At 38.4% G+C, this 25258-nt stretch overlaps 1 protein-coding gene across 7 annotated transcripts in view; it reads left to right on the top strand.

Annotated features, from left to right (window-relative positions):
- Positions 1-201: 201 nt before the first annotated feature.
- The window catches only part of MAGI2 (membrane associated guanylate kinase, WW and PDZ domain containing 2), a 1353221-nt gene continuing 1328164 nt past the window's right edge, over positions 202-25258 (top strand). For all 7 annotated transcript variants that reach the window (XM_067042757.1, XM_067042759.1, XM_067042752.1 and 4 more), the window contains exon 1: positions 202-1847. In XM_067042757.1, coding sequence (XP_066898858.1) covers positions 1547-1847 — 301 coding nt within the window. In that variant the 5' untranslated portion in view covers positions 202-1546. The remainder of the gene's footprint in view (positions 1848-25258) is intronic.

Below are 25258 nucleotides of genomic sequence, written 5' to 3' on the forward strand. Positions count from 1 at the left end.
CCCTGTCCTGCCGCTCTGTCAACCCTTGGAGACTTCTCCTTCAAGGTAGCAGGAGGCTGTCTGCTCGGGTCAACTTAGGGTTTCTCCCGCGTCTCAGCCCGGCGGCTCTGAGGGCGCCCGCGGCGAGGGCGTGCCCAGCGGTCTCGCCGCAGATCCCGCGTGAGAAACTGCCCAGTTCTCTGGAGGCTGCTCACCGCAGCCGTCCCCACCCCCATCCCGCACTCCCTTTCTTCCCGCTTCTTCTAACTTGGAAAAGTGAAGCCCCTACCCTTCGGTGCCTGGAATCGCCTTTCACCAGACAAGCCTCCGCTAAGTTCCCGTCGGCACCCGAGGCCGGGGCCGCTGCCTCCCCATCCCTGGCTGACAGAAAAACCAGTCTGCAGTTCTCTAACTTTTCGCTGCTCCTCTGAGGGGAATTCTGAGAACTCTGCGACGGGTCTGACTGAAACGTGAGAAGACAAAGCCTGTCTAATCAGTGAGCTCCGACGCCTCCACCCGGCTCGAAGCGCCCAGGCCTTCTCCGGCGAGTGCACGCCGGGCGGGTCCCAGAGCTCGGCTTTCTCACGCCAGGATTCCGCGCCCCGAGGCTCGCGGCGCTCGAGGCGCAGCGCCCGGCGCTGGGCTAGCCGAAGTCCAGGTGCCGCTATTTCTGCTCCGGCCCGCCCAGGTCTGAGGGAGTCAGGGCGTGCTCACAGCGCGGCAGCCTAGCGCAGCGCTCGGCCGCTGGGAGGCTGAAGCAAGGTCCGCGCTGGGCTCGCAGCCCTTCCTGCCGGCCTCCCCACGCCGGGCCTCGGCTCCCCTCGTTTCCCGCTCCCGCCTCCTCCCGTAGACTGCCAGGCGGACCCAGCCTGCCTCTCTCTCAGCCTTCACTACCGGGTCAAGCGGCGGAGGGAGGGAGCGGAGACAGCGGCGAAGCGGCTCCCCACCCGGCGCGCGCGTGCCCCTCCTCCCCCTCCAGCCCGCTCCCCCCTCCTCTACCCGCTCCCTCCTCCCCCGTTGCCAGTACAGTACAACTAGTACGCGCGCACACAGGCACAGACACGCGCGGGCGCGCGCGGACCCTGCCGCTGCCACTGCAGCTACCATGGATATCAGCTAACAACACACGCTCAGGCGCGCGCGCGCGCTCCCACTCGCACCACGCAGGAGTGGCCCCCGGCATCCTTACCCTCCTTCCCCACCCCCACCCCACCCGCTCCCTAGCTCGGCTACTGCTCGCTCCGGCTGCCGCCGCCGCCGCCAACGCCGCCGCCGCCGCCGTCACAGCTCTCTTCTGCTGCGGGGCCACAGCCTTGAGTGTCATTCAAGGGACAGCACAACCTCACCCAAGCTCTCCTACCTCTTCCCAGCCGTCCCTGTCATCCTCCCCCTTCCTCGTCCACACTCCATCCAAAGAAGAGGGAAAGCACCGAACAGAGGCGGGAGGAAGGCAAAGTCTGCTCTTCTCACCTCTTGGCCCCCTGGCTCCTCCATCCTCATTCTCTCAGCACCAACTCCCCTACCCCAAAGGAATCCCTCAGGAGCCGAGGCGACTCACCCCACTGCCATGTCCAAAAGCTTGAAAAAGAAAAGCCACTGGACTAGCAAAGTCCACGAGAGTGTCATTGGCAGGAACCCGGAGGGCCAGCTGGGCTTCGAACTGAAGGGGGGCGCCGAGAATGGACAGTTCCCCTACCTGGGGGAGGTGAAGCCCGGCAAGGTGGCCTATGAGAGCGGCAGCAAGTTGGTGTCTGAGGAACTGCTGCTGGAAGTAAACGAGACCCCCGTGGCGGGGCTCACCATCAGGGACGTGCTTGCCGTGATCAAACACTGCAAGGATCCCCTCCGGCTCAAGTGTGTCAAGCAAGGTGAGCGCAGCGGCTTGCTCGGTTCTTTGCCAGGAGGCTGGACCGCTCCAAGCGCGGGGCATAATGGAAGGGTGGGCTCGCGTGTGGAAGGGGGTGTGTTGCGCGACGGTGGGGTGAGGTCGAGAGAGAAACGGCAGAGCAAGTAGGCTTTGCCGGGGTTCCGAATGGGGGGCTCGGTGGAAGGGAGGGGAGGATTGTGGTGGGGCGTGCAACTTTGTTTGCGCAGTTATCCCCTCCCCTTTGGTAGGTGTTCGGCCTTGTCTGACCTCGGAGGTGCAGGCGAGCTCCCGGGGCAATTGAATGTGCGTCAGAGGCACGGCCCGCAGTGGACGAAGAGCTTTTAGGGAAGGAAGGAAGGAAAGAAGGAAGGATGGATGGAAGAAAAGGAGGCAGGGAGAAAGGGGAGGAGGGAGAAAGGGGAGGAAGGAGCAACTTGAGGGTGCAGCAGCATCAGCAGCAAGGCGGGGGGGAGTAGGGGGTGGCGGGACGAGCGCAGAGCTGCGCCCTCCGTTTCGGGAGCTGGACTGAAGACGCCTTGGGGGAATCCCTGAGCCACTAGTTGACAAAGAAGGGACGGGGCAGATTGCTTCGGGCGCTTGGACGGGTCTTCCTTAACTTTTTCCCTGCCTCACTCCCCTGTCCCCCTCCCCCGCCCACGATCGTGTCATGTGGGCACCGCGCGTCACGTGCGCACTGACTAACCCGGGCGCTCACCCCGAGCTGGCCCGCGGGAGGCGGTTCGCGAGGAAGGCGCGGCGCTAGCAGCGGGTTCTAGCGTTGGGGGTCAGGAGGGAGAGACGTGGTTACCGGAATGTTCTTCACTATGAACATTGGGTTGAGTGGAAGTTCTCTGTGGTTGGACCCCCCTCTGGCTTCGGATTTGGGCAGAGGGGGGAGGGGGGCGTGTTTCTGAGGAGGAGTTGGATGGAAAAGCCAGCTGGTTACAACTCAGGCTCGGTCAGCTCCAACCTGGTTTAGATGAGGCTCAGCTGAAGGCTGTGATGGGCTCCTGCAGAACTCTCTCACTGTCTTTGCCTGAACGAAAATTATGGTCCGGAAGGAGGGGAGGGGGAGATAAAAGTTTCTTGGAAAGAGGACATCTTTAGCTCGAATAAAGTAGTGTACCTTTGTTTTCAACGTGGGATTACATACATTTCGTAGCTCACATTCGCATCTCGTGTGTGGCATGTATGTATATGTGCACATTCACATCAATCTAAAGGTCTCTTGTTGGTGATACATTGTTCCGCCTTATAGATGGAATTGAGCTGTCATTGCCTGCATTTTGAGCAGCCACTTAATCTTACTGCATGATCAACTGTCAAGAAACAGTCTTAGGGGGATATGAAACGCACTTAGGGAGTTATTCTCTATAAACCAGTTTTAAAAGTAAGCCAGTGAAAAATGAAATCTCAGTCAAAATTTCTTAACTGTAAATTGCCATGCAAAAATAGTTTTCATTGGGGATTCTTGAGTATTAGTAGCTGATGACTTGAGATAGGCTAATGTGAATATTGACTTGTAGGTCAACATAGCTCCATACTGAATGAAACTGAAGAATATGAGTTTGGTAGGAAGGCAAATAGAGTATCTTACTATTTTTCAAGATGACATACCAGAGGCTCAAATACAGGCGTTCATGTTAACATATTTGATGTCATGGTACTATCTTGTAGCAATAGATATAAATGTAAGGTTTTGGTTTTGAGTCCAAAAATCTACTTTACAATCGATGACCATGGTTTTGTTGGCAACAAGGTTGGTATTTGTAGTTGAAAGTGGCTGCAAACCTTAAGGCATTGTTAAGTTGGACTAATGATAATATCCTAATGAGGGAGGTGATTGTCCTATTATAGTTTATAATTATTACCACATTTTAATGTACTCATTCTGAGCACTGCATTTTGAGATAGACCTTCCCAAATTGTAACTCCAGAAGCAAGAAAAGAAAAGAAAGAAAGGGAGATTGTTGGGTATTGTCAATCTATTCTATAAAATCCAGTGGAAAGACTTGGAAAAGTGAAAGCATGAAAGCTATCATTAAATATTGAAAAGCTATCAAGTAAGAAAAGGAATTCTGACTATCCTGTGCTACCCTATAGGGTCACACTAAGATGAATCTATGAAAATTTTTAAAGGATGAAGCATCTTTACTTTTATTAAGAAATTTCTAATAGAACTTAAAAAAAATCTGTGGACTATATTGTGAACTCATGAGCCCCCATCATTGTGAGTGTTTATGAAGAGGCCAATGACCACATGCCATGGATTCTTACGTAAGATGGGTACCTGGACTAGATCTCATTTAAATCCTTCTGTGATTTGATCCAAGGTAGTCTCTGATACTCAACTTCTGTGTTAGATTTTATTGGGAAGATTACTGTTTTTAGAACTCATGGCATATACACATATAATGTGATATATTTAGAGAAAATTTCTTTTCATTCTGTATTGACCTTCAGTTCTGGCCTTCACTGGGCCATTGATGATTGATGTTCATAATGATGTTCACAGAACCCCCAGAGGAATCTGATTAACCTCCTGAATTACTAACCAAGGAGCAAAAATAATTGCTTCTTTTAGCTTTTGTGGAAAATATAATCCTCTTTTATATTCTTCTATGTATGGTGTTTCATATACTATTCCCTTGTTGAAATCTTTCTTTCTCTTGTCAAATAATAATAGGTTTACTTTATCATTGTAAGCAAAGTGAAAATTTCAGAACCGTAGATACAGTGCCTGTGTGTCTTGGGTTTCACTATAGATTTCACTTGCTGGAAAAATATTTAGAAACCCTTGGCTCAGTAGTTTTATTTCTAGAGAGCCAGTAAACTCGCATAACTGAAAAACTTAAACATGGCTTGTTTAGCAGTTGTATTTTTAAAATATTAATGAGATAGTTGATTTTCGAGTATTCAAACATTGGGTATTATACAGAAACTACATATGTAATCAGGTAAACTAAAGCAGATTTTGCAAAGAAAAGAAGTTTGAGTGATAAGAATATTGATTAGAAAGTGTACCAGATAAAATTGCATTGTTTAATCACTTTTTATTTATATGTTTGGCTAATTTTATATTTGTTGTTATAAGATTAAATTATCATAATTTTAAAAGGAGGTGAACTACCAGAATTTTAAGACACACTAGACAAATAGATGTAGTTTTTCTACATTGTATAATTGTTTTTAAAGCCATTTTTGAAAACCATTTAATTAAATTCAGGGGATTTCTGTTTAAATTTAAGCTGCATTTAATCCACACCGTGATGAGTCACATATGAAAAATATCCTTTATTGTCACATCCTATTATTATTTATAAACTCTGGCTTTTCAGTTTATAATAATAAACTTTCCTCACCAAACTATTTAATCTAAATTAGCTCTTCTGTTCTATGATCTCATTAATGCAGTGGACACAATTGAAGGAAGTTTCTTGAGTGATTTTGAGATCTGTGCTGAAGAGCTAAAGGTTTTTTTTTTTTCTTTTCTTTTAAAATCTGCACTAAAGTTCACAGCAGCCAGTTACATAGACCATTGTGTCCTACATTCCTTGCTACTGCATCTAAAACCACATGGGGACCTACATAGCCTGAACTTATTTTCCCGTTTAGGATCTCACGATGGAAAATAAAAGACAAAAAGTTTTATAATTCTTCCGATGTAGGAGAAGGGCCAAGTAAAGCCTTTGAAATTCAGTTCTAGAGAAGATGTACATTGCTCTCCCTCCTATTGCTCCTTTCAAAGATGCCTTCAAAGGAAAGAAGATCCAAATTTATTGAGCCATGCTTTCTTTTTGACTGACTTCAAGGTAGTATCATAGAGTTAAACCTCTATGCTTCCTTTATTTGAAAAGCTGAAAACAAATTGTGTCAAATTTTCTCCAAGATTGATTTTCCTCCATAGAATTTATATATGTGAATTTTATTGAATTGTGTAAACAATTTGATCAGTTAATTTTTTTTAGGATAAAGTATCTTTAATGTTTTGGAACAAGGTTAATGAGACACTTATCTTTGGGCATAATTTATGGTGGATGCTACTTTAGTTTTTCAGTATATTTTTTAATGTACGTAATTTAGGTAGTATGACCTTGCATGCTAAATATGACTGTTAGCTTTTTGTATGTGTTTGTTTTGAATGAGAGTAATCTTGGGGTGAAATCACAGCTAATGTATTTAAGTGCCATTTCTGCTCTTAACATTTATATGGTGCAGTCTTTTGCCTTATTTCTTATGCTCACTTTTCTTTTTAGTTGCTTGAAATTCACACATTCACATTCATAATGAGCAAAAAGTTTTCACATTTGACAACGCTGACTACTTGTAGTTTAAACAGTGGCTTTCAAATGCATAGCAGTCCCTGGCTGAATCATTTCCCTCAAGAGTTGTGATAGTGTAGCTATTAAATGTAGTCTCCCAAGTAGCCTGTCTGGGTTTGAATCCTGAGTATGCCACTTAGTATTGGCTATATAAACAAGCTGTCTAGCCTGGGGTAGTAATAGTATCTTGAGAATATTAAATAAGTTATGTATTTAAATGATGTAGTGTCTGGCAGATAATAAGCATTATATAAGTGTTAGTAAATGTTATTCCAAGCATACTGGTAATTTTGAGCTAGTGACATGAAATGTTTTTAACTTTCAAGATATTTTACACTTAATTGAAGACTAACTGAAAAATAGAAAATGATTGATTAATTAATACTATGAGTAATTTGCAAGTAGTAGTCTTCTTTGAAAAGCATTAATGTGAAAAGTAATGCCATTAAGTAGAATGGAACATGTTTTCACATTTTAATAATAACTCTAACTGATACCACCTTTATGTGTAAAGATCCGTTTTGTATTTATTTTATACTCTAGCCATAGTTTTTCCCCAGTTATTTATTCCCTTTGTACCCATATCTCTTCTCCTAAACAGTTGGTGAATGTATTGAATCATTTACTCTAGGCTTGACAAGCACAGAAATCCTATTAGAATTCACTAATTTAACCTTAGGAATTTATTTATACTTCTTGCATGTGACTATTAGATGCTAGTATCATGATTTTTTAAAAACAATCATTTTATTTATTTATTTTTGGCTACGTTGGGTCTTTGTTGCTGCGTGTGGGCTTTCTAGTTGCAGTAAGCAGGAGCTGCTTTTCCTTGCAGTGGCTTCTCTTGTTGCAGAACGTGAGCTCTAGGTGCACAGGCCTCAGTAGTTGTGGCGCACAGGATCAGTAGTTGTGGCTCGCAGGCTCTAGAGCGCAGGTTCAGTAGTTGTGGCTCATGGGCTTAGTTACTCCGCGGCATGTGGGATCTTCCTGGACCAGGGCTCGAACCCATGTCCCCTGCATTAGCAGGCGGATTCTTAACCACCGTACAACCAGGGAAGTCCCAACTATTATCATGTTTTAAGGCAGAACTTTTATTTCTTAGCTAGAGATCAAGACCTCATAAAGAAGGGCAATAACGAAACAATTAATTCCTAAGTGTTCACAGTCAACCATGTATAATAAAGAAAAATACATCAAAATTCAGCAAAAAGTTTACTTTGCATCTTTGAGCATGTCAGCAGCTCAATATGAGTAATTCTGTATGTTAACACTTTAAAGATTAAGGATTTACCACCAGCCTCCCCCAGTGAGTTTGGCATTTCAGCTGACTTAGTCCCTTCTTAGAATTCAATAGGAACATCTACCTTGAAGGTCCAGTGCCCAATTTTAATTTTTGAATTTTATTTTATTTTTTTATACAGCAGGTTCTTACTAGTCATTAGTTTTGTACACATCAGTGTATACATGTCAATCTCAATCGCCCAATTAATCCAATATTAATTTTAAAAAATCTTTCTAAGCCTCAATCTGGCTATTTATCGTGATAAGAAGCATGGAATAGGGTCTCACAACTTGCTTAGTATTGTGACTGTAATTATTCCATTCTAGTCCCAGCTTCCTCTCTTCTGTTTACAGAAAGGACTGATGTGATATTTCCTTTAATAAAAGTAAATTATAATTAATTTTGTATAGATAATTTAGTAATAGGTTGATAAGTACTGATTTTACATATACTTATATAGGGATATGCATCTGCTTAAAACTGTTGTAAAATACTCATATTGTCATAGGAAGTTAATAATTGCTTCTATTATTACATTTCATTGACATGTTACTCTATTTAAAAAAGACTCCATTTGGAGATTAATTTTTTAAAAACTTAAAAAAAATTGTTTAAAGTTTAATAAAGTGTTGTCTGCTTTGGATAGTCTAGAAGTAACAGGAAAAAGTTTCCTTTTTTGACAACTGATTGAATATTAACTCAGATGCATCCAGTGCATCTATTTTCAAGGATTCAGTAGGTTAATGAGTAGATATTTTAAATGAATAATTAGATTTGTTTCAATATTTAACTTATTTTATGGCTTGTTTTCCCTTGGAAAACATTTCTCCTTGTAATTGTTACATGAATCCATGTCCGGCTTTGTGTTATTTTCAGTTATTTTGGTTTACTTAAAAAAATTTTCACTTTTATGGCGTCATCATATATCCGATAATGGCCCCAAACAAATATGTGACAGAAGAAAGAGTAAACCTTTACAGTGTGAAATAAAAGATATTTTGAAGATACTGATTTTTCTAATGATAAAATTCGTGGATTAATTTTTTGAACCTTTTAACTGCCTTTAGTGAAACTCCTGCATAGGAAATCAGAGACTTTTCTATAAATAGCCATGAGTTTAATTAAGTGACTGTGAAATGAAATAGGAAGAAGCAAACTTGTTTAACAAAAAGTGTATATTTTATTTATCTATTTTTCATATTATGTTGTGTTTAAAGAAGTTTCTTAAAACATGAGTTTCCCAAAATTACAGTGATTTATTTATATTGCCATGGATTACAGGTAGCATAGGGGCTGTTTGCACTTTACATTGCACTTGAAAGATCATAGAGAATGTCTCAGTAAAAATGTTAAATGCAAAAACCAATTATATGTATTTTTAACATTTATCATTTTATAGGTGAGCAATGGTGCTTATCCTAGTATTTTGTATCACTGTGCACAGGAAGGTACATACTTAGCTGGAATATATATTAATTCAAGGATAACAAGTGCGGTAGAAACTCACAGATTAATCTAGCAACATACCCTAAGCTTGTCAAAATCTGATTAGCTGGATTGCAAGCATGAGCAAGTTTCAGAGATATGAGATGTCCAATGTTGCATCTGTGAAGCATTCTGATCAGTCCACAGTTGAACCCAGTTTGCCTTTCTTTGCAGTCTGTGCTATAAGGATGTTAAAGCAACTCTTTAGTAGACAACATTTCTTCAAAAAATAACAAGCATTAATAGAGTCAATAATATTTTACTATAATTATTACTGTGATAAATATCACTACAACATACTACAATATATAGGTGTATCAAAGTAGCATGCTGTACACCTTAAGCTTACACAATGTTACATGTCAAGTTTATTCAATCAAAAAAATAACAATCATTTAGGCCTAAAGGGTCACAAAAATCTCTCAAAAATTGTGCCTTATTTCCAAAAGCACCCTGAACATGAATAACTGTAATCTTGCCTTTCTGGCAAGTCAGGTACTTAGTGGATGGACATTTTGTTAGGAATGGGGCTTTAGACAGAAGTTGATTCCTCTATGGAAAAGCAGGAATATTATCAAAGATGCTCTTACCCATCTGCAGTTAAAATACTAAAAGCTTCCTTCTTAGTATTTCTTCTGAAACATTATCTCTAACATTATCTCCTTTTCCTCTTTGGTTGGAAGTATCTTTTCTTAAGTTCAGTGTGGCAGAGTCACTCTAGTGAATAGCAAATTTGTTTTGTTCTGCTTCTTTGTATACATGTTACACACACACACTTTTGAAACACTAAGGTTCAATGCTAGTATTTTTTTTAAAATTTATTTTTTGGCCACGCTGCTGTGCAGCATGTGGGATCCTAGTTCCCTGACCAGGAATTGAAACCTGTGCCCCCTGCAGTGGAGGCACGGAGTCTCAAACCCTGGATGTCTAGGGAAGTCCCTCAGTGCCAGTTTTTAAACCAGTAGTCTCAGAACGGCACTTATGCATGTGAGGATACAGTCTCACTTTACTCAGAGTTACATAAAATTATTCCATGTGTGACAAATCTAGCTGAAAAGCTTACATAGGTACCCATACATTTCCAACTGTGAGTGGTATTTTTAACCCTTATTAGTTATGATAACGGGAGACCTAAAGACAGTGAAATCAGTGCCCAGATGATTTCTGTATTTCATATATATTAGTTGTTAAGAAATGATAATAAGAATTTGATAGTTTGGATTTGTTACTTTTATTTACATTACCAAGTGGCTGGTGGGCTACAAATGCCTAGGATAATGTCCTAATGTTAATGTAACAAAGGAAGGGTCAGAGATAAGGGGCATGCTTATTCATGAACTTGATAACATATTTACAGAGTAGTTTAAATTGCACTGGTTTAGTTGTCTCAGAGTAAAATAAGAGGACTGGATCCAACATGCTATGAATATGTGGTATATTACAATTCTGAAGAAGTAATCATTTAAAAATAAGTTAAATGATGCCGAACTTACAAGTGTTTAGCTAAAATACAGGTACTAGTGTTGCTTTGCTGAGAATTTGAAAATGTCAAGAAAAACTAAGCTTAATTAACATGGGTCCTAAGAGGTTTTGTTATGAAGTAGAGAATATGATCATTCGAATTACGTTGATGTTTTAATTTAAAGCCATTTTCCTTATGTCCAATTAATTTGCTTTGGAGTGTCTATATATGAATTTATAAAGTACATATATACCATGAACTTTACTAAGAACTATTTAAAATTTATATCTTTGATAGCCCTAACAGTATGCTAACTTACTATTGTGAATCAAGAAAATATCCTTTTATATTCTCATCCCAAGTCTCCCTTTTAAAATTAATTGGAAATTCTTCATTGTCTAATGTGAAGAGTATCATGACACCCTTTATCCTTGGGGAAATTGACTCTTTTAGCATTGAATAAGGAGGTACTTTGCTTTCATTGAATATGTTTTCAAACAGACTTTAGAAAGTCACAAAGTTATTAGAGACATTGTTGGTTGTCTACCTGGAATGCATTTTTTCTTTTCCCCCTCCCTTCATTCCTTACTGAACAGAACACCAGTTTTGTTCAAGTATCCACACGCTGATGTGATGCTATGCCATGTGTTTCATATTATGTCAGCCTTATCCCAAGGGAATGAACTTAGACTAGTCTAAACCAAGCATGGTAATTCCATCTCTTTGCCAATGATTGTTTTAGGAAATGGCTTATAACCCAGCTCTAAGTAATGAAAAGTAAAGTGAAGCCCCTTGGGGACTTTCTGAGAAACTTATTAGTACTTAAAATAAGATCTAGGACAGATCTATTCATTTTTCAGTCTGTGGAAGTTGCTGTACATGGTGATGATACCTGGGGCAACTGTAGCCATCTTATGATCATGAGGAGAGTGGCCAAAGGTGGAGAATGGCAGAACTGAGTGATATAAAGTTACTGTCTCCATGATGGTCTGCTAAAATAATGAGCCCAAACTAGTCCTCTCTTAGGATTTCTTGTTATTGAGCTAACAGTACACAAGATATTTTAAGCCATTTGGATTGGGTTTTCTGTTATTTAGAGGCCAAAATTGTTTGATTGATATAACTCTAAAATGGTATAAAAATAAGTATTTTATTCCTATTTTATTGTTTTGGGGAGCACTGGTGAATATCCCTCAAAAACAGAAATCTATTTGAAGAATAAACCAAGATGTATTTTCCTAGAACATAAACTCAGTCAAATTCTAGGTACGTCTCTATTATCTCATTCAGTTTTGCTCTGGTTGGACCTCTGATTTAAATTCCAGGATATTGTGAGCATTCAGAAGTAAAATATGTGGGAACACAAATTTATTTTAACATTATCCAAAACAGAACATAATCAAGAAAGCAAACCAGCTACAAAAATATACCCACCAATGCGTGCCAGAAATATTTTTGGAATTATGTAGTGTTTACAAATGTCTATGCCATTGATCCAGGAGTGTATAATTATAAACTGACTCATCAAAAATGTTCCAACACCATTCTTCCAGAGCTAGAATTCATCTAGTTATTATTCAATGAACATTTATTGGTAACCTGTTCTCTATCTGGCGTTGAACTAGAGACCAGTGATAAAAAAGATGAATAAGACTTCGTTAAGACATTGTCTGCATCCTCAAGTAGTCCATCCTGTGGTATGTTTATGTGATCTGAATTAAAAATCATTAAGGAAAAGGTTTTTTCATTACATAATGGATAGCATCCATTATGTAATCAGAATAAAAGGTAAGAAAAAACATTTAGGAGAAGAACTATGGGTTAGGAGTTCTTAGTATTCTACAATATGGATTACAGTTCAAGTAGTTACATGAACTCTGTATATATTTTAATGTTGTGCTTATGTTCTAGGCACTGTGCTAGATAGTGATTGTAGTAAGGTGTGTAAATCTTGATCCTGTGCCAGGAATTTCACAGTGCAGTATATAGTTAAGAGCATGGAACTTTGGAGACAGACAGATGTGGATTCCAGTCACAGCTCTACTCCCATGCTAGCTGAGAATTGAACAAGTTATTTCACATCTCTATACATCAGTTCCATCCTTTGTAAAACAAGTATCATTACAAACCTACTTTACAAAGATGTTATGAGGAATAAATGTTACAATGCCTATAGGATGCCTAGCTTAAGGCCTGGAGTACAGTATAGGCTCAATACTATATATATAATGTATATGTATATATTTCACACACATATATTGTTTGATGCTATAATTGTCATATACACCATATGTTAATATTCAATTTGGTTTAACAATTACTATAAATAAAAATTTTGAATGGAATAAATATTTCAGAAGATCTATGCCTAGCAGAAGGGTACCTGGTCTCTCCTGAGGTTTCAAGCAGCAGTTCATGGAGAAGAGAATACTTCACTAGGAAATCAGGTGAGGAGGGTAGGAGGACCCTTCTAGAGAAAAAGGCAAGGAGGCATTGATATTAAGAGTTTCTAGGAATGTGATAAAGAAGAGTTTCTAAGTACTGAAGTCTGGAATTTAATATAGACAGTAGTAATAAATGAGCTAGGGGGGTTAGATTGGGCTAAGCTATCATATAGAACTGAATGGTGAACCACTGAGTATTACTGCTTTATTATTATTAACATCGTCATTAATGACAAACATTTGTGTGGTGCTTATTCTATGTCAGGTAGTGTTCTAAATACTTCATGTTAATTGATTTTACCTCTACAAGGTAGGTACTATCATGAACTCCATTGCGGATAAGAAAATGAGCCCAGAGAGATGAAGGAACTTTCCCAAAGTGACATAATAATTAACAGAGCCAGGATTTAACCTAGGTACTGTCTTAACCAGTATGCTAGCTTGCCTCTCTGTGTTAGAGAGGTTTTAAGAACAGGATTGAGAAGGTCATGTTTGTGCCTTGTTTTCCCAGTGAGGGCAACTGTAGGCGACATTTCATGGAACACATGTAGGCAATGAAGAGACCTAATTAAAAGAGGTTGAAGAAAGAGGCAGGAAGACCATTCAGGAGGTTATAGCTTTACCCAGAGGAGAGGTTTTGAGATCTTGAACTATAATAATGAGGGTAGGAATAGGAAAGAGAGGACTGAGGCAAGAGAACTGTGGATGGTAAAATTGTCAGTACACGTGATTGTATGGGGACAAAGAGAAAGAAAGGAGTCTTGCTGACTTTCTGGTTTCTTTTAGGTGGTGCCAATCATTATAGAGACTGGTGGCAAGGTGTAGATTTGGGGAGAAGGTAATTCCATTTGGGATATATTTAATATGAGATGTGCAGGAAGAATTCAAGTGGTAGACATCTGAATATCCCATGTTTGAAATTCAGAAGAGTGAGTGGGGCTGAATGTGTAAATTAGTGAATATGAGATTATCCAATGAGAGAAAATAAAGGCAAAAAGAACAAGGAAACATTGTGGCATGTACGTTTCAGAAGTCTGGTGATCCCAGGAAGGAAACTAAGACTTATCAGAACAGTCTTAACACTGAGTGAGTGGTCAGCACCACTGAACACAGCAAGGATGGTTAGAAGGATGATGTCTGTAACATTTCCATTACATTTGACAAAAATGGAGGTCACCTTTGTTTGGTGTCATTTCAATGGAGTGGGTGGTGCAGAAGAGTTCATGTCACAGGTTTGAAGAGTGAATAGGAAGTAAAAAAATGGAAATAGCACGTGTATCCATCCCACTCCTTCAAGAAGTCTGTTTAGTAGGAAAGGTAATGAACAGTTATCTGTCTAGGAGATGCATGTTAAAAGAGATAGAGGTGTTTGTGTGTGTGTGTGTGTGTGTGTGTGTGTGTGTGTTATGATGGAAGAGACTTGAGCTTGAATTTCTGTATTTGTCACATAAATACATGTTTTTCATCAATAAAATTATTCTAGCAAATTAAGATCCTTTGATTAATTGAATAAATAATTATTTATTATACTTCTGTTTTGTGTCATGCTAAAGCTAGGTCCCAGCATTAAAATAGTAATGGTCAGAGCCTACCTTCCAAGACTACAGAGTAGAAGGAGAAGCAATCCCATACAAAGCTAACCTTAAAACACTGAGTTTTAGTGGAATGGTACAGAAATAAACATACTGCTTTTAGAGCACAAAGGAGGGAAAGGAAGAAGCAGAGGAATATAATGTAAGGAGTGTGGATCCTGGAGTAAGAGGACTTAATTAGATTCCAGTCCCAAGTTCATTGCTATCATGTCCTTATGGGGCTATTAACTTTCTCTGAGCCTCAGTCACCTCATATGTTATAGAATGGTTGTTAGAATCCAAGACGGTAATGCCTATGGAAATGTTTTCTAAAACTTTAGTGTAGCTTAGTTGGAAATGTTATTACTTAAGAGATGGAAGATCACTGAGGGTGTGTGTATGTGTGTGGGGTTGCTTCACAGCATAAGGGATCTTTGAAATGGGCTCTAATGCATGACTGGGAGGTGTAGAAAGCAGAGAGGAGAGCATGACCAAAGGTGGGAGAGGGTGAAAATGACCCTCCTGTAGAGAGAACTAAATACAGATCAGTGAGGCTAGTGAAAGTGGTAGCTAAGTAATCTTGATACCAACTGAGGATTTTTCCAGAAAGGAAACTTAGAATCATATCAGGGAAGATATTAAATGAAAACCTAAAGAGTTTGGGCATTATTCTCTAGGTGAGTAAAGCCACTGAAGGTAACTGAACAAGGGACAAGCATAATCAAAGTGATTGGGGTTTTTGTTTTTTGTTTTTTTTGAGGCATGGGGGCAGGGAGGAAATGTGGTGTGAGGTATGTATTGAGAAGGACACGTAATGTCCTTCATGTAATGGAAGGACATGAACTGGAGACATATTATAGAGGCAGGATGGATAAGGATTTACATCCAAGTGATTGGGAAGTAGTGGTGAAGAGGAGGCAGGAGTCAAAGATAACTGCCCTGGGGGATGGGTGTTTAGAGTAGATGAAGATGCCATTACCTACAGATGTTAAAATTTAATCTACAGTAGAAGTGGCTTCGGGCTGTTCTAGAAATCGAAAATTGCTGTCTTGGACAACTGTGGAAGAAGCAGCATGCTATTTTCAGCATATTTGACTCTTAGTGAATAAGTAATATGATTATATTCACCAGATATTTATCACTGGTTTTACTTAAAACAATTTAGACTAGGCCTTGGAGTTAGAGATAGTGAGTTAAAAGAATAAAGTTATAAAATGACCTATTTTTCATTTTTAACAGATTTTCTTATTTCATGTTGCTTCAATTGAAACAGTGAGTGGGAAAAAATGAGTGCCTGGGAATATAATATGTTTGAGGTTCCTGGCAGATGGCACGTTTCTCATGTTCAACAGTTGTTGGTCACATACATCTAGAGCTCACAAAATTGCTGGAGCTGTATGTTAGAGAGTTGAGTTATGCTCTTTTTATGATGGTAGCTGTAGCCCTTCAGGGAGCTCTGGTCCCTTTATAAGAGCATTGAGAGTGAAAGGAGGCCAAGAATGGGAATTTGAGGGATGCTGTATTTAACAGGCCTGCGTATATACTCTTCTTTACTTAGTACTTCTAACTTAGAGGGTGGGTGTCAGGGGTAGGGGGGAACATAAATCTGTAATAATGTACAAACCAATTTTTAAATTGGGTTCTTTATAATATGTATCATATAGGATACATTTATTATATAAGGATTTTTAACGTTAATGTATCACTGTTAAGCACTAAAGATAATGTTTCTAGCAAGGCATATACAAACAATAATAGTGGGAACTCTGTCTTCAACAGTGCTGCCTTTATCCGCTGTATGTTTTTAGTTTTAATTCAGAGATCACAGAAGTAAAACTGCCTCATTTTCTGGTTCTGTGAGCTGCTGTTTTTTTGAGACCAAGATATTTGACCATTGATGTAATATTCTATGCTATATTTGGAGTATACCTTGAAAATCCAAACTCTTCTCTAAGTTTTATTAGGAATTCTTAATTGAAACTATGTTTGTAATGGATTACCTTTTCTGTCACATAAAATTATTCAAATGTTTCCACATGGCAGTGGTAGGACTGTGCATATTTTTGAGCACTCAAAATTTTATCTTCTTTCAGATATCTTCTCTAGTTCAAGGTCCCAGAAATGAAATGTGAAGTATTTTGAACTGTATGTGGTATATAATTTTGGTTATAAATTAAAAGAATGACATATACATCTCAAGATCTCAAGGTTCATTTATTTTATCCACTATTGGTACGTGAGAATTAGATCCAGAGCCCCCTGATTCTTAGTATCACAACAAAATATTTACTCATTTCTGTTCGCTATAACAATGGTTGGCTGATGAAGTTGTCAAATATGTCACTTGCATTAGACCTGGAATTCATCTAGTAGGGACAGCATCTAATTTGTGTTTATTTCCCTAGTACTTGGAATGATGCCAGAAAATATATAGAATGTTTAGGTAACATTTTGAATGGATGAATGATAAAGGTCTTCTTTCCCTGTAATAGTTGATTTATTTGAAACATTATATTTGTCTGGGTTCACCAGAGAAACAGAACCAATAGGAGACATATATATGTGTATATGAGGGGAGAGAGAGAGAGAGAAAGAAAGAGGAAGATGTTTATTATAAGGAATTGGATCATGTGCTTATGGAAGCTGACAAGTCCCAATATACGCAGAGTAAGTTGGCAAATTAGAGATTAAGGAAAGCTGATGGTGTAGTTTAGTCTGAAGACCAGCAGACCTGAGACGCAAGAAGAGCTGATGTTTCAGTTTGAGTTTAAAGGCAGGAAAAAACTGATGTCCCAGTTCAAAGGCAGTCAGGTAGGAGTAAGAAGTCTCCCTTACTGGGGGAGGGTCAGCCCTTTTGTTCTGTTCAGGTCTTCAACTGATTGGATGAGGCCCACCTACATTAGGGAGGGCAGTGTACTTTACTCAGTCTACTGATTTAAATGTTAATCTCATCCAAAAATGTCCTCACAGACACAGCTAGGATAATGTTGGACCAAATATCTGGGCACCCTGTGGCTCAGTGAAGTTGACACATAAAATTAACCATCATCTACATATAGAACCTCTGCCGATAATTAACAAACATTGGTAAGTATAATCATTTTAGTTTACAGCTATATCCTTGAAAAATATTTTTAAACATTTCAAGTAATTTATTTTTGAATATACTCACGGCTCTTTATATTCTGCTGTGGTAGATTTTTGGCAACATGATCACTACCTACCTCATCCATTATGAGACTCATTTTGCTAAAAGTATTATATTTTCCTCCAAGTATGCCCTATTTTGTTCTGAAATGCATTCTTGCCCATCATTAATCCAAATCAGAAAATTTTCCTAGTGTATCATTTCCATCCTTACACTGAAACTTGTGAAAGGAATCTGTTTCTGTTTAATTTAAAAGTTATGTGTTAAATAGTTTAACATATGTAACATATATAATGTATGCTTACTTGATTCAAAATAGTATGAGCCCTGTAAAAAGCCAGGTTGCTCAGTTGATAACCTATCAACATCTGAGAGAGTTTAGCTACTAATAATTGAGACGGAATGACATTGCCACAGACCTCTAGTATTAGAAGGTAGCTTAGAAGGTTAGTTAGACTAAGAGATCTTCTTTATTGGGACATTTAAATTGGCTCTTTGCTCCAGCAGGAAGATTTTCATCTAGGAGGAGAATTGTTTCAGGCTGTTCTAGGAGGGAAATTGCTCTATTGGAGAACTAAGGAAAATGTAGAGGTGGTAGATTAAGTGGTACATACATAGTAAATTAGTAATAAAATGGTGTTCATGTCCCATCCCTTTAAAAACATCTTTAAATTGTCTGAGTAATTAGAAATAAGAGCTCAGTCAAGAAAAGCACAGTACACATTTTTGTACTAAGAGTATTTTCTCCTTTTCTTTTTTCCACTTTGATATTTTGATGTATTTGGTTGATAGGTAAATCAGTAAATTTTCTTATTTTTCACTTTAGGTTTTCATGTGACATTCCCTGAAGTAATTCATGTTGAACTTGAAAGTTCATGTTACATAGCTCTGCAACGTAAGCATTGTTGAATTTACTTAGGGGCAATTAATAAAAAATATTTAGTAACAATAACAAAACCTGCTAGGTTATATTGACCACTTAGTACATTCCAGCCACATGTACTTTCTCATATGACCAGTGCATTAAACAGGTTGGACTCAAAGGGTACAAACAAGAAAAATTAATTTTCCTCTCACCCCTGCCTTACTAAAGACCTCACCACCCCACCTTATAATTGTTTTTACTTTCGTGTAACAGAATAGTCTCACTTTCAGGTATTAAAAAATGTAGTCTGTTCAAAATATTGTACAAACTTTAACCTTGCATCCAATCGAAAGGTTCTCCTATCTTTTGAGCTTAATCTTGATCAGGAACTCTGGAACCCAATAATGAAAAAGTGTGGTCTGTTTCTTTGCTTTATTTGCTCCACCTCCATCTATTCTCTACCTGTCTCCACTGAGGTCAGGTCAAAGGAGGAGGAAAACTTCATATATCCTTGACTCATCATGTTCTGGAAATTCAGCCACATCTCTTCATGTTCCAATATCTTGGGCAGCTCCACCCAAGCTCCCACCTTCAGGATTCTATGGCAAGAAGTGGGCATAAATCCCTGTCTTTATGAATATCCCCAGGCTTATGGGAAAACCTTTCAAGTTCATCCAAGAACTCTCTCAGAGTTTGCTTGTGGGTAGCAGCATGGGGCAACTATGACTGTCAAGAATTTAACAAGCAGCTAGTCTGGGAGTAATCCTCGTGAGTGACCACTTTCTTATGTGCAGCACAGTCTGAGAAGGAAGGTGAGATGACAGTTCATTGTCTATTAAGATTCCCTTCAAGGAATCTTTTTTGTGGAAGCTCTTTTTCAAATACTTAGTCTTCTCATCTGGACTACTGGGAGTGATGGTCTTTGGACTGGTTTTACCATGGATATAATTGATAATTTGCTTATTTCCCATTGTCCTCAGCTATGAAGCTACATTCCAGGAAAACAGGAAAAGTCCCACTTCACATCTAACTACATTCATTGAAGGCTCACATTAACTCTATGAGGAAGGTGATTTTTATCATCTCAGTTGAACCTGAGGAAACTGAAGCATAAAGTTTCATTACTTGCTGAAGGTCGCTCAGGTTGCCCAAGGTCACTCAGTACTAAATGGCAGCCTGACTTAAAAGCCCATATTCTTATCCACTTTATTGTGTTACTGAAACAGGACAGTCTAGACAATTAATGATCCAATACCCTAGATGGGTGCCCAAAACTGTAGAGCAGACAGTTGTTAATACCCAAATATTGTGTCACTTTTCTAGTTCTGTTTCCAAAACTTCAGAATTTCTGTTAGAGATGACATGCATTTCTTTTCTTTCTTCCTGTCTTAGAATGATTCAGACACTTCAAAATTAATCTCTAATTTTCATGTTGAAATCATAAGCATCTTAGAAGTGTTATAATATTTCTTATTCTGCTGTCTCAGTATTGTATAGCATACATCATTGGCAACTATAAAAATACTGTAACAGGACTGTGTTAAAAGACAAGGAGAAACAAATTCTACAAACGACGAAGAATTTAAAACGCCCTTAACAGTGTTTTTATGCTCTCTGAAGTTTTTAAACAAATTTTATTTTGTGAACTTGAAGTTTATTACATTATCCCTTTATATGAATATTTTTTTTCAGAGATCAAACATTTCTTATTTGTCTTCTTCCTTACCCTCTAGGAAATTGTTAGTCTTACTGCTACACTTGACATAAATCTGCTGTTTGTTTACAATCAGTGGCACCCATATACTTTATAAATACTGTATTTCCAAATGTATTTACTTGTAAAATGTAAACTTGGGGATTTGGCTCCAAAGAACTGTCTAATCTCAGGTGTTTTGTTCTAGTATGCTCATGTGGAGCTTATATTTAGTATTAATTGGGTTGCAGATTTATTTCATCTTGCCTAGCAGGATCGGCTATTTCCTTCTGCTGGTTCCAATTATTATGATTATTTCCAGCCTGAGTGAAGTTTAGCAAAAGCAAATATAGAAGGGGAAAGAAAAGAATAGGCTATTCCCTTAAGCTAACATTCAAGCTTATCAGTCTTTATTTCACTGCAGAAACCATTTATTAATATTTGGGGTTAGCAATTTAATATTGATTTTGGTCTTCTTTGGTGTTCCAGACATAAACCCAAGTGTGTGCAGGGCAGTTTAACACTGTAACATAGTATGGAAGATGCCATTTCCTTGCCTCTGATAGATAAGGCTGTTGTCCTTTTCTGTTAGAGAAGCTAGAGGGAAGATGGATTTGTATTTGTTGAGTTTTGTTGTATTCCTTGCACATGTAATATATGAAAAAGTAGAGGTTATGAGCACATATGTGTTAGTACATACATAGTAAACAGTATTTGTAATTAGTTGCCTGATTACATACTTGGGGTCATTTTGGAGACTATTAAGTATTTTTCTTGTAGTCTGTGCTTGGGGCCCCAGACATTTGTGTGGATTAATCTTGTGGAACTGACAATTGAGTAGGAGTTGAGAAACTCATTCCTATAGGCTGCTTTTTTCTTCCATGTTTCTTTGGTAACTTTGTGGCACGAAAACAATTTTTCCTCTATTCCCAAGGACACAAAGCGTTTGATAAACACCTCTAAGAACTTAACTCATTCTAATAAAGTTGCCTGAAGCTTTTATATAAACTTGAGGATTCAGTGGGTGTGGAGAATAAGGTCAATAAAGACATCAGATTATACGCTCACTTTGTGAAGTCACCTCTCTGTCATTTGTTTCCATACAGTCCTAATTGCCAAGGCTATCTGAAAATTCTGCAAAGCCTTATTTTGCCACTATGAAGGAGAGAAATGACTAAATGCAAGAGACAGCTATTGATGTACATTTAAATTTTAAATTAGAATATTAAAAATTTAAACCTAAAATTTTCTATTTAGCAAATAAGAATTTATGTCAAGTACACAAGCATTCTTTGCAATAAATATGCTTGCCTCTTCAGAAAATTATTTTCTTCTATTTTTAATCCATTTAGCTTAAAAACAAAACACATTTTTCTAATTTTCTGAATAGTGTTCCCTGATGGAAACATTGTTTTACTGGCTAATATCATCTTTTAAAAAAATTATTTAATTATAATTAATTTATTTTTGTCTAAGTTGGGTGTTCCTTGCTGCGTGCGGGCTTTCTCTAGTTGCGGCGAGCGGGGGTTACTCTTCGTTGCAGTGCACAGGCTTCTCATTGCCGTGGCTTCTCTTGTTGCAGAGCACAGGCTCTAGGCACGCGGGCTTCAGTAGTTGTGGCATGTGGGCTCAGTAGTTGTGGCTCGTGGGCTCTAGAGCGCAGGCTCAGTAGTTGTGGCACACGGGCTTAGTTGCTCCACGGCACGTGGCATCTTCCCAGACCAGGGCTCGAACCTTTGTCCCCTGCATTGGCAGGTGGATTCTTAACCACTGTGCCACCAGGGAAGTCCCACATCATCTTTTTTAATTTAAGCTTTTAAGTGGATAGCATTTTTGTTTTAAGTTATAACTCCTATTAAAATAAAAACACATTAACTTGAAAATAATCTTTAAGGCCAGCTGCTGAATCCTCTTGTTCATTTGGTAGACTTGTGACTCTACATTCAGTAAGATTATTTTATTATTAGAGAAAAGTCAATTCTAACATATGTGAAAAATATAGGATTCTCTGATAAACTTATACAAAGAGCTTTTCCAACTTTATTTTGCCTGTGTTGCTAACTTACCAAAGGAAAAAAAAAAACCCACAAAACTCTGCTGAAGGTAGAGAGCAGAAAATTTTTTTCAGCAACGTTGTAATTTTTGCTAAGAAATATAGAGAAATCAAAACATTGCTTTTGATTTATTGACTTGTCAATAAGGCTTATAGTACAGTGTCTGTGTTCAAGATTTATTATATATTGAAATAATTTGATTTAATTCAAACATAATGTAAATAGATTGAAAGCTGTTCTGTGGAATAATTTTTTTAATGAAAGGTGGTGAAGCACTTTTTCGAATGGAAAAATATATCCTTAATGTAGAAGCTTTGCAGATGTGGATTTGGTTTTGAGGATATTTACATAGACTGTGGAATATATGGAACTTATAAACAGGTCAATTCTCTTATATAGCTACACATAGTCTACTTTTATATTGTTTTTATGATTGATAGACAAAGCATGCTTTAAAAAGGCTTTATGTAAAACATATCCAAAATGCCATCTAAATATTTAACTATTGGAAAATATAGAAAGCTAGATATTTTTGTGTTCTTAAAAGTAAGCTTTCCAAAAAAAAAAAAAAAAAAAAAAAAGTAAGCTTTCCAAGGGACATGCCTTGGGCTAAAGTGAGCAATGACAATTGCATATTTTCAGTGGAGTATTAACTCAGCTGAGTTGTCATCCAATATAATCCAATAAAGAGATGCAGTACTGATATCTTTTCAGTTGCATGTTCATTTTGCTTTGCACTCAACTTTGAAGATTCTACTGATTGTTCCTAGACCAACAAGTAACATGAAAATGGTGATGATTATAATAATTTTGAATTTTGAAATTTTATATTCAGTGTTAAATCTAGGTATTTTAACCTTCTTTGTGTATTTATAACTTGCCAAGAATATAGACCAAGTTGTTAATAAATAATGATATTCTAAATCATCCGATCATACCAAATAAACACCACGATGGCAAGATGATAATTCTTGGTAGTGGTCATAGGATATAGAAGCCATTGTTATGGGACTGTAACAGATTTAAGGTGGAATGGATTCAAGCTCGAATGGTTTATGGAAGTAGTATTTCAATTTAGTCTCAACTCTATTTCTATAAATATCCAGATTATTATATTTTCCTCTGAAGAAAAGATTTCTTTATGAATTGTAAAGCCAGATTTCTCTGCCTATTGTTGTTTATTGAATTTATACAGGTATATGTTCAGACCTGATTTTCAATCTGAAGCTGTCAAATTTTCATATAGTCTTCTCTGACTGGAACCAGTCCCATGTTTTCCATCTGCTCTCTGTACATTTCCACATACATGCTATGTTTCATCCCTTTAAAAATCTAAATGTCAACTTAGTTTCCATTTTAGTAAGTTGTACCTCCTGGTTTCTCAGTTTCTTCTAATGGTGCCTAGTTAGATCTCTGTTGATCTCTAGTTCAACTGAACTGGAAACTTGGAAATCCATGCCATCCATCTTTTTTTTTTTTTTCTGACTCCTTAATCAGTTTAATTTTGTCAGTTAGGTCTTGGTAATATTTCTTGTACTTGTTCTTTGCTTTCCTTTTCCTCTGTCAGTGCTCTATGTGTGCCCCTTCATTTCATATGTCCGTACTAATACCATAGCTTCTAATCTAGTTTCCTGCTTCTAATCTAGTTTTCAGCAAGTGAGTACCAGATTAATCTGCCTGAAATAGAATTCAGCATCATACTTCTCTTCCTACTGTTCCCTCCTCCCTTAGTAAATTACCTGTAAAGGTTTACTCTAACATTAAAAACATCCCATAATAAAACCTAACAACCTTGTACATGTGAGACCATTACCCTGCAGATACAGTACATCTGAGGCATGCTGAAATAGTTCCATTTTATCTCTATCCTTTTGCCCTTCCTCAGTCAAAAATATTGTCCTTTCATTTTTGCCTGTTTTGAATTTCTGCCTGGTTCTTTTTTTTAAAATTAATTAATTTTTTATACAGCAGGTTCTTATTAGTTATCTGTTTTATACATATTAGTGTGTACATGTCACTCCCAATCTCCCAGTTCATCACACTACCACCACCCCCCGCCACGTTTCCCACTTGGTGTCCATACGTTTGTTCTCTACATCTGTGTCTCTATTTCTTCCTTGCAGACCTATTCATCTGTATTGTTTTTCTAAATTCCACATATATGCATTAATATACGATATTTGTTTTTCTCTTTCTTACTTACTTCACTCTGTATGACAGTCTCTAGGTCCATCCACGTCTCTACAAATGACCCAATTTCATTCCTTTTTATGGCTCAGTAATATTCCATTGTATATATGTACCACATCTTTTTGTTGTTGTTGTTTGTTTGTTTGTTTGCGGTACATGGGCCTCCCACTGCTGTGGCCTCGCCCGTTGCGGAGCATAGCCTCCGGACACGCAGGCCCAGCGGCCATGGCTCACGGGCCCAGCTGCTCCGTGGCATGTGGGATCTTCCCGGACCCGGGCACAAACCCACGTCCCCTGCATTGGCAGGTGGACTCTCAACCACTGCGCCACCAGGGAAGCCCCTGTACCACATCTTCTTTATCCATTTGTCTGTCGATCGTCATTTACGTTGCTTCTATGACATGGCTATTGTAAATAGTGCTGCAGTGAACATAGGGGTGCATGTTTCTTTTTGAATTATGTTTTTTTCTGGGTATATGCCCAGTCTGCCTGGTTCTAATGCTACCTCCTTCTCATATGATTCGTTGATGGTGCTAATCAGAATTGTTATCTCCATTCTTATTTGCCTCAGTCTTAGGGCACTTAACAGTGAACCTCCTTGCAAAATCCTAATTTATATGCATGCCATTTTACCTGCTGTCCTATAGAATCCTTAAGTTTGGGGATTGAAGCTTAAACTTCTTCCCAGTTTCTTTCATTACTGTCTTCATAGAATAGGTACTCAATATTTATTGAATGAAGAAGTTTTCCTGTGTCAAGACATGATGAATTTTTGTAACCTCAAACTGTCAATTTAGATTCTAGATTGTATATGATGCATGTATATCACATACCCAACCATAGCAATATTTTATTTTTAAATGTTTCTGTAATAAAACCTTGCAAGGAGAAGATAG

The sequence above is a fragment of the Kogia breviceps genome, chromosome 9, assembly GCF_026419965.1.
Source record: "Kogia breviceps isolate mKogBre1 chromosome 9, mKogBre1 haplotype 1, whole genome shotgun sequence".
NCBI lineage: Eukaryota > Metazoa > Chordata > Mammalia > Artiodactyla > Physeteridae > Kogia > Kogia breviceps.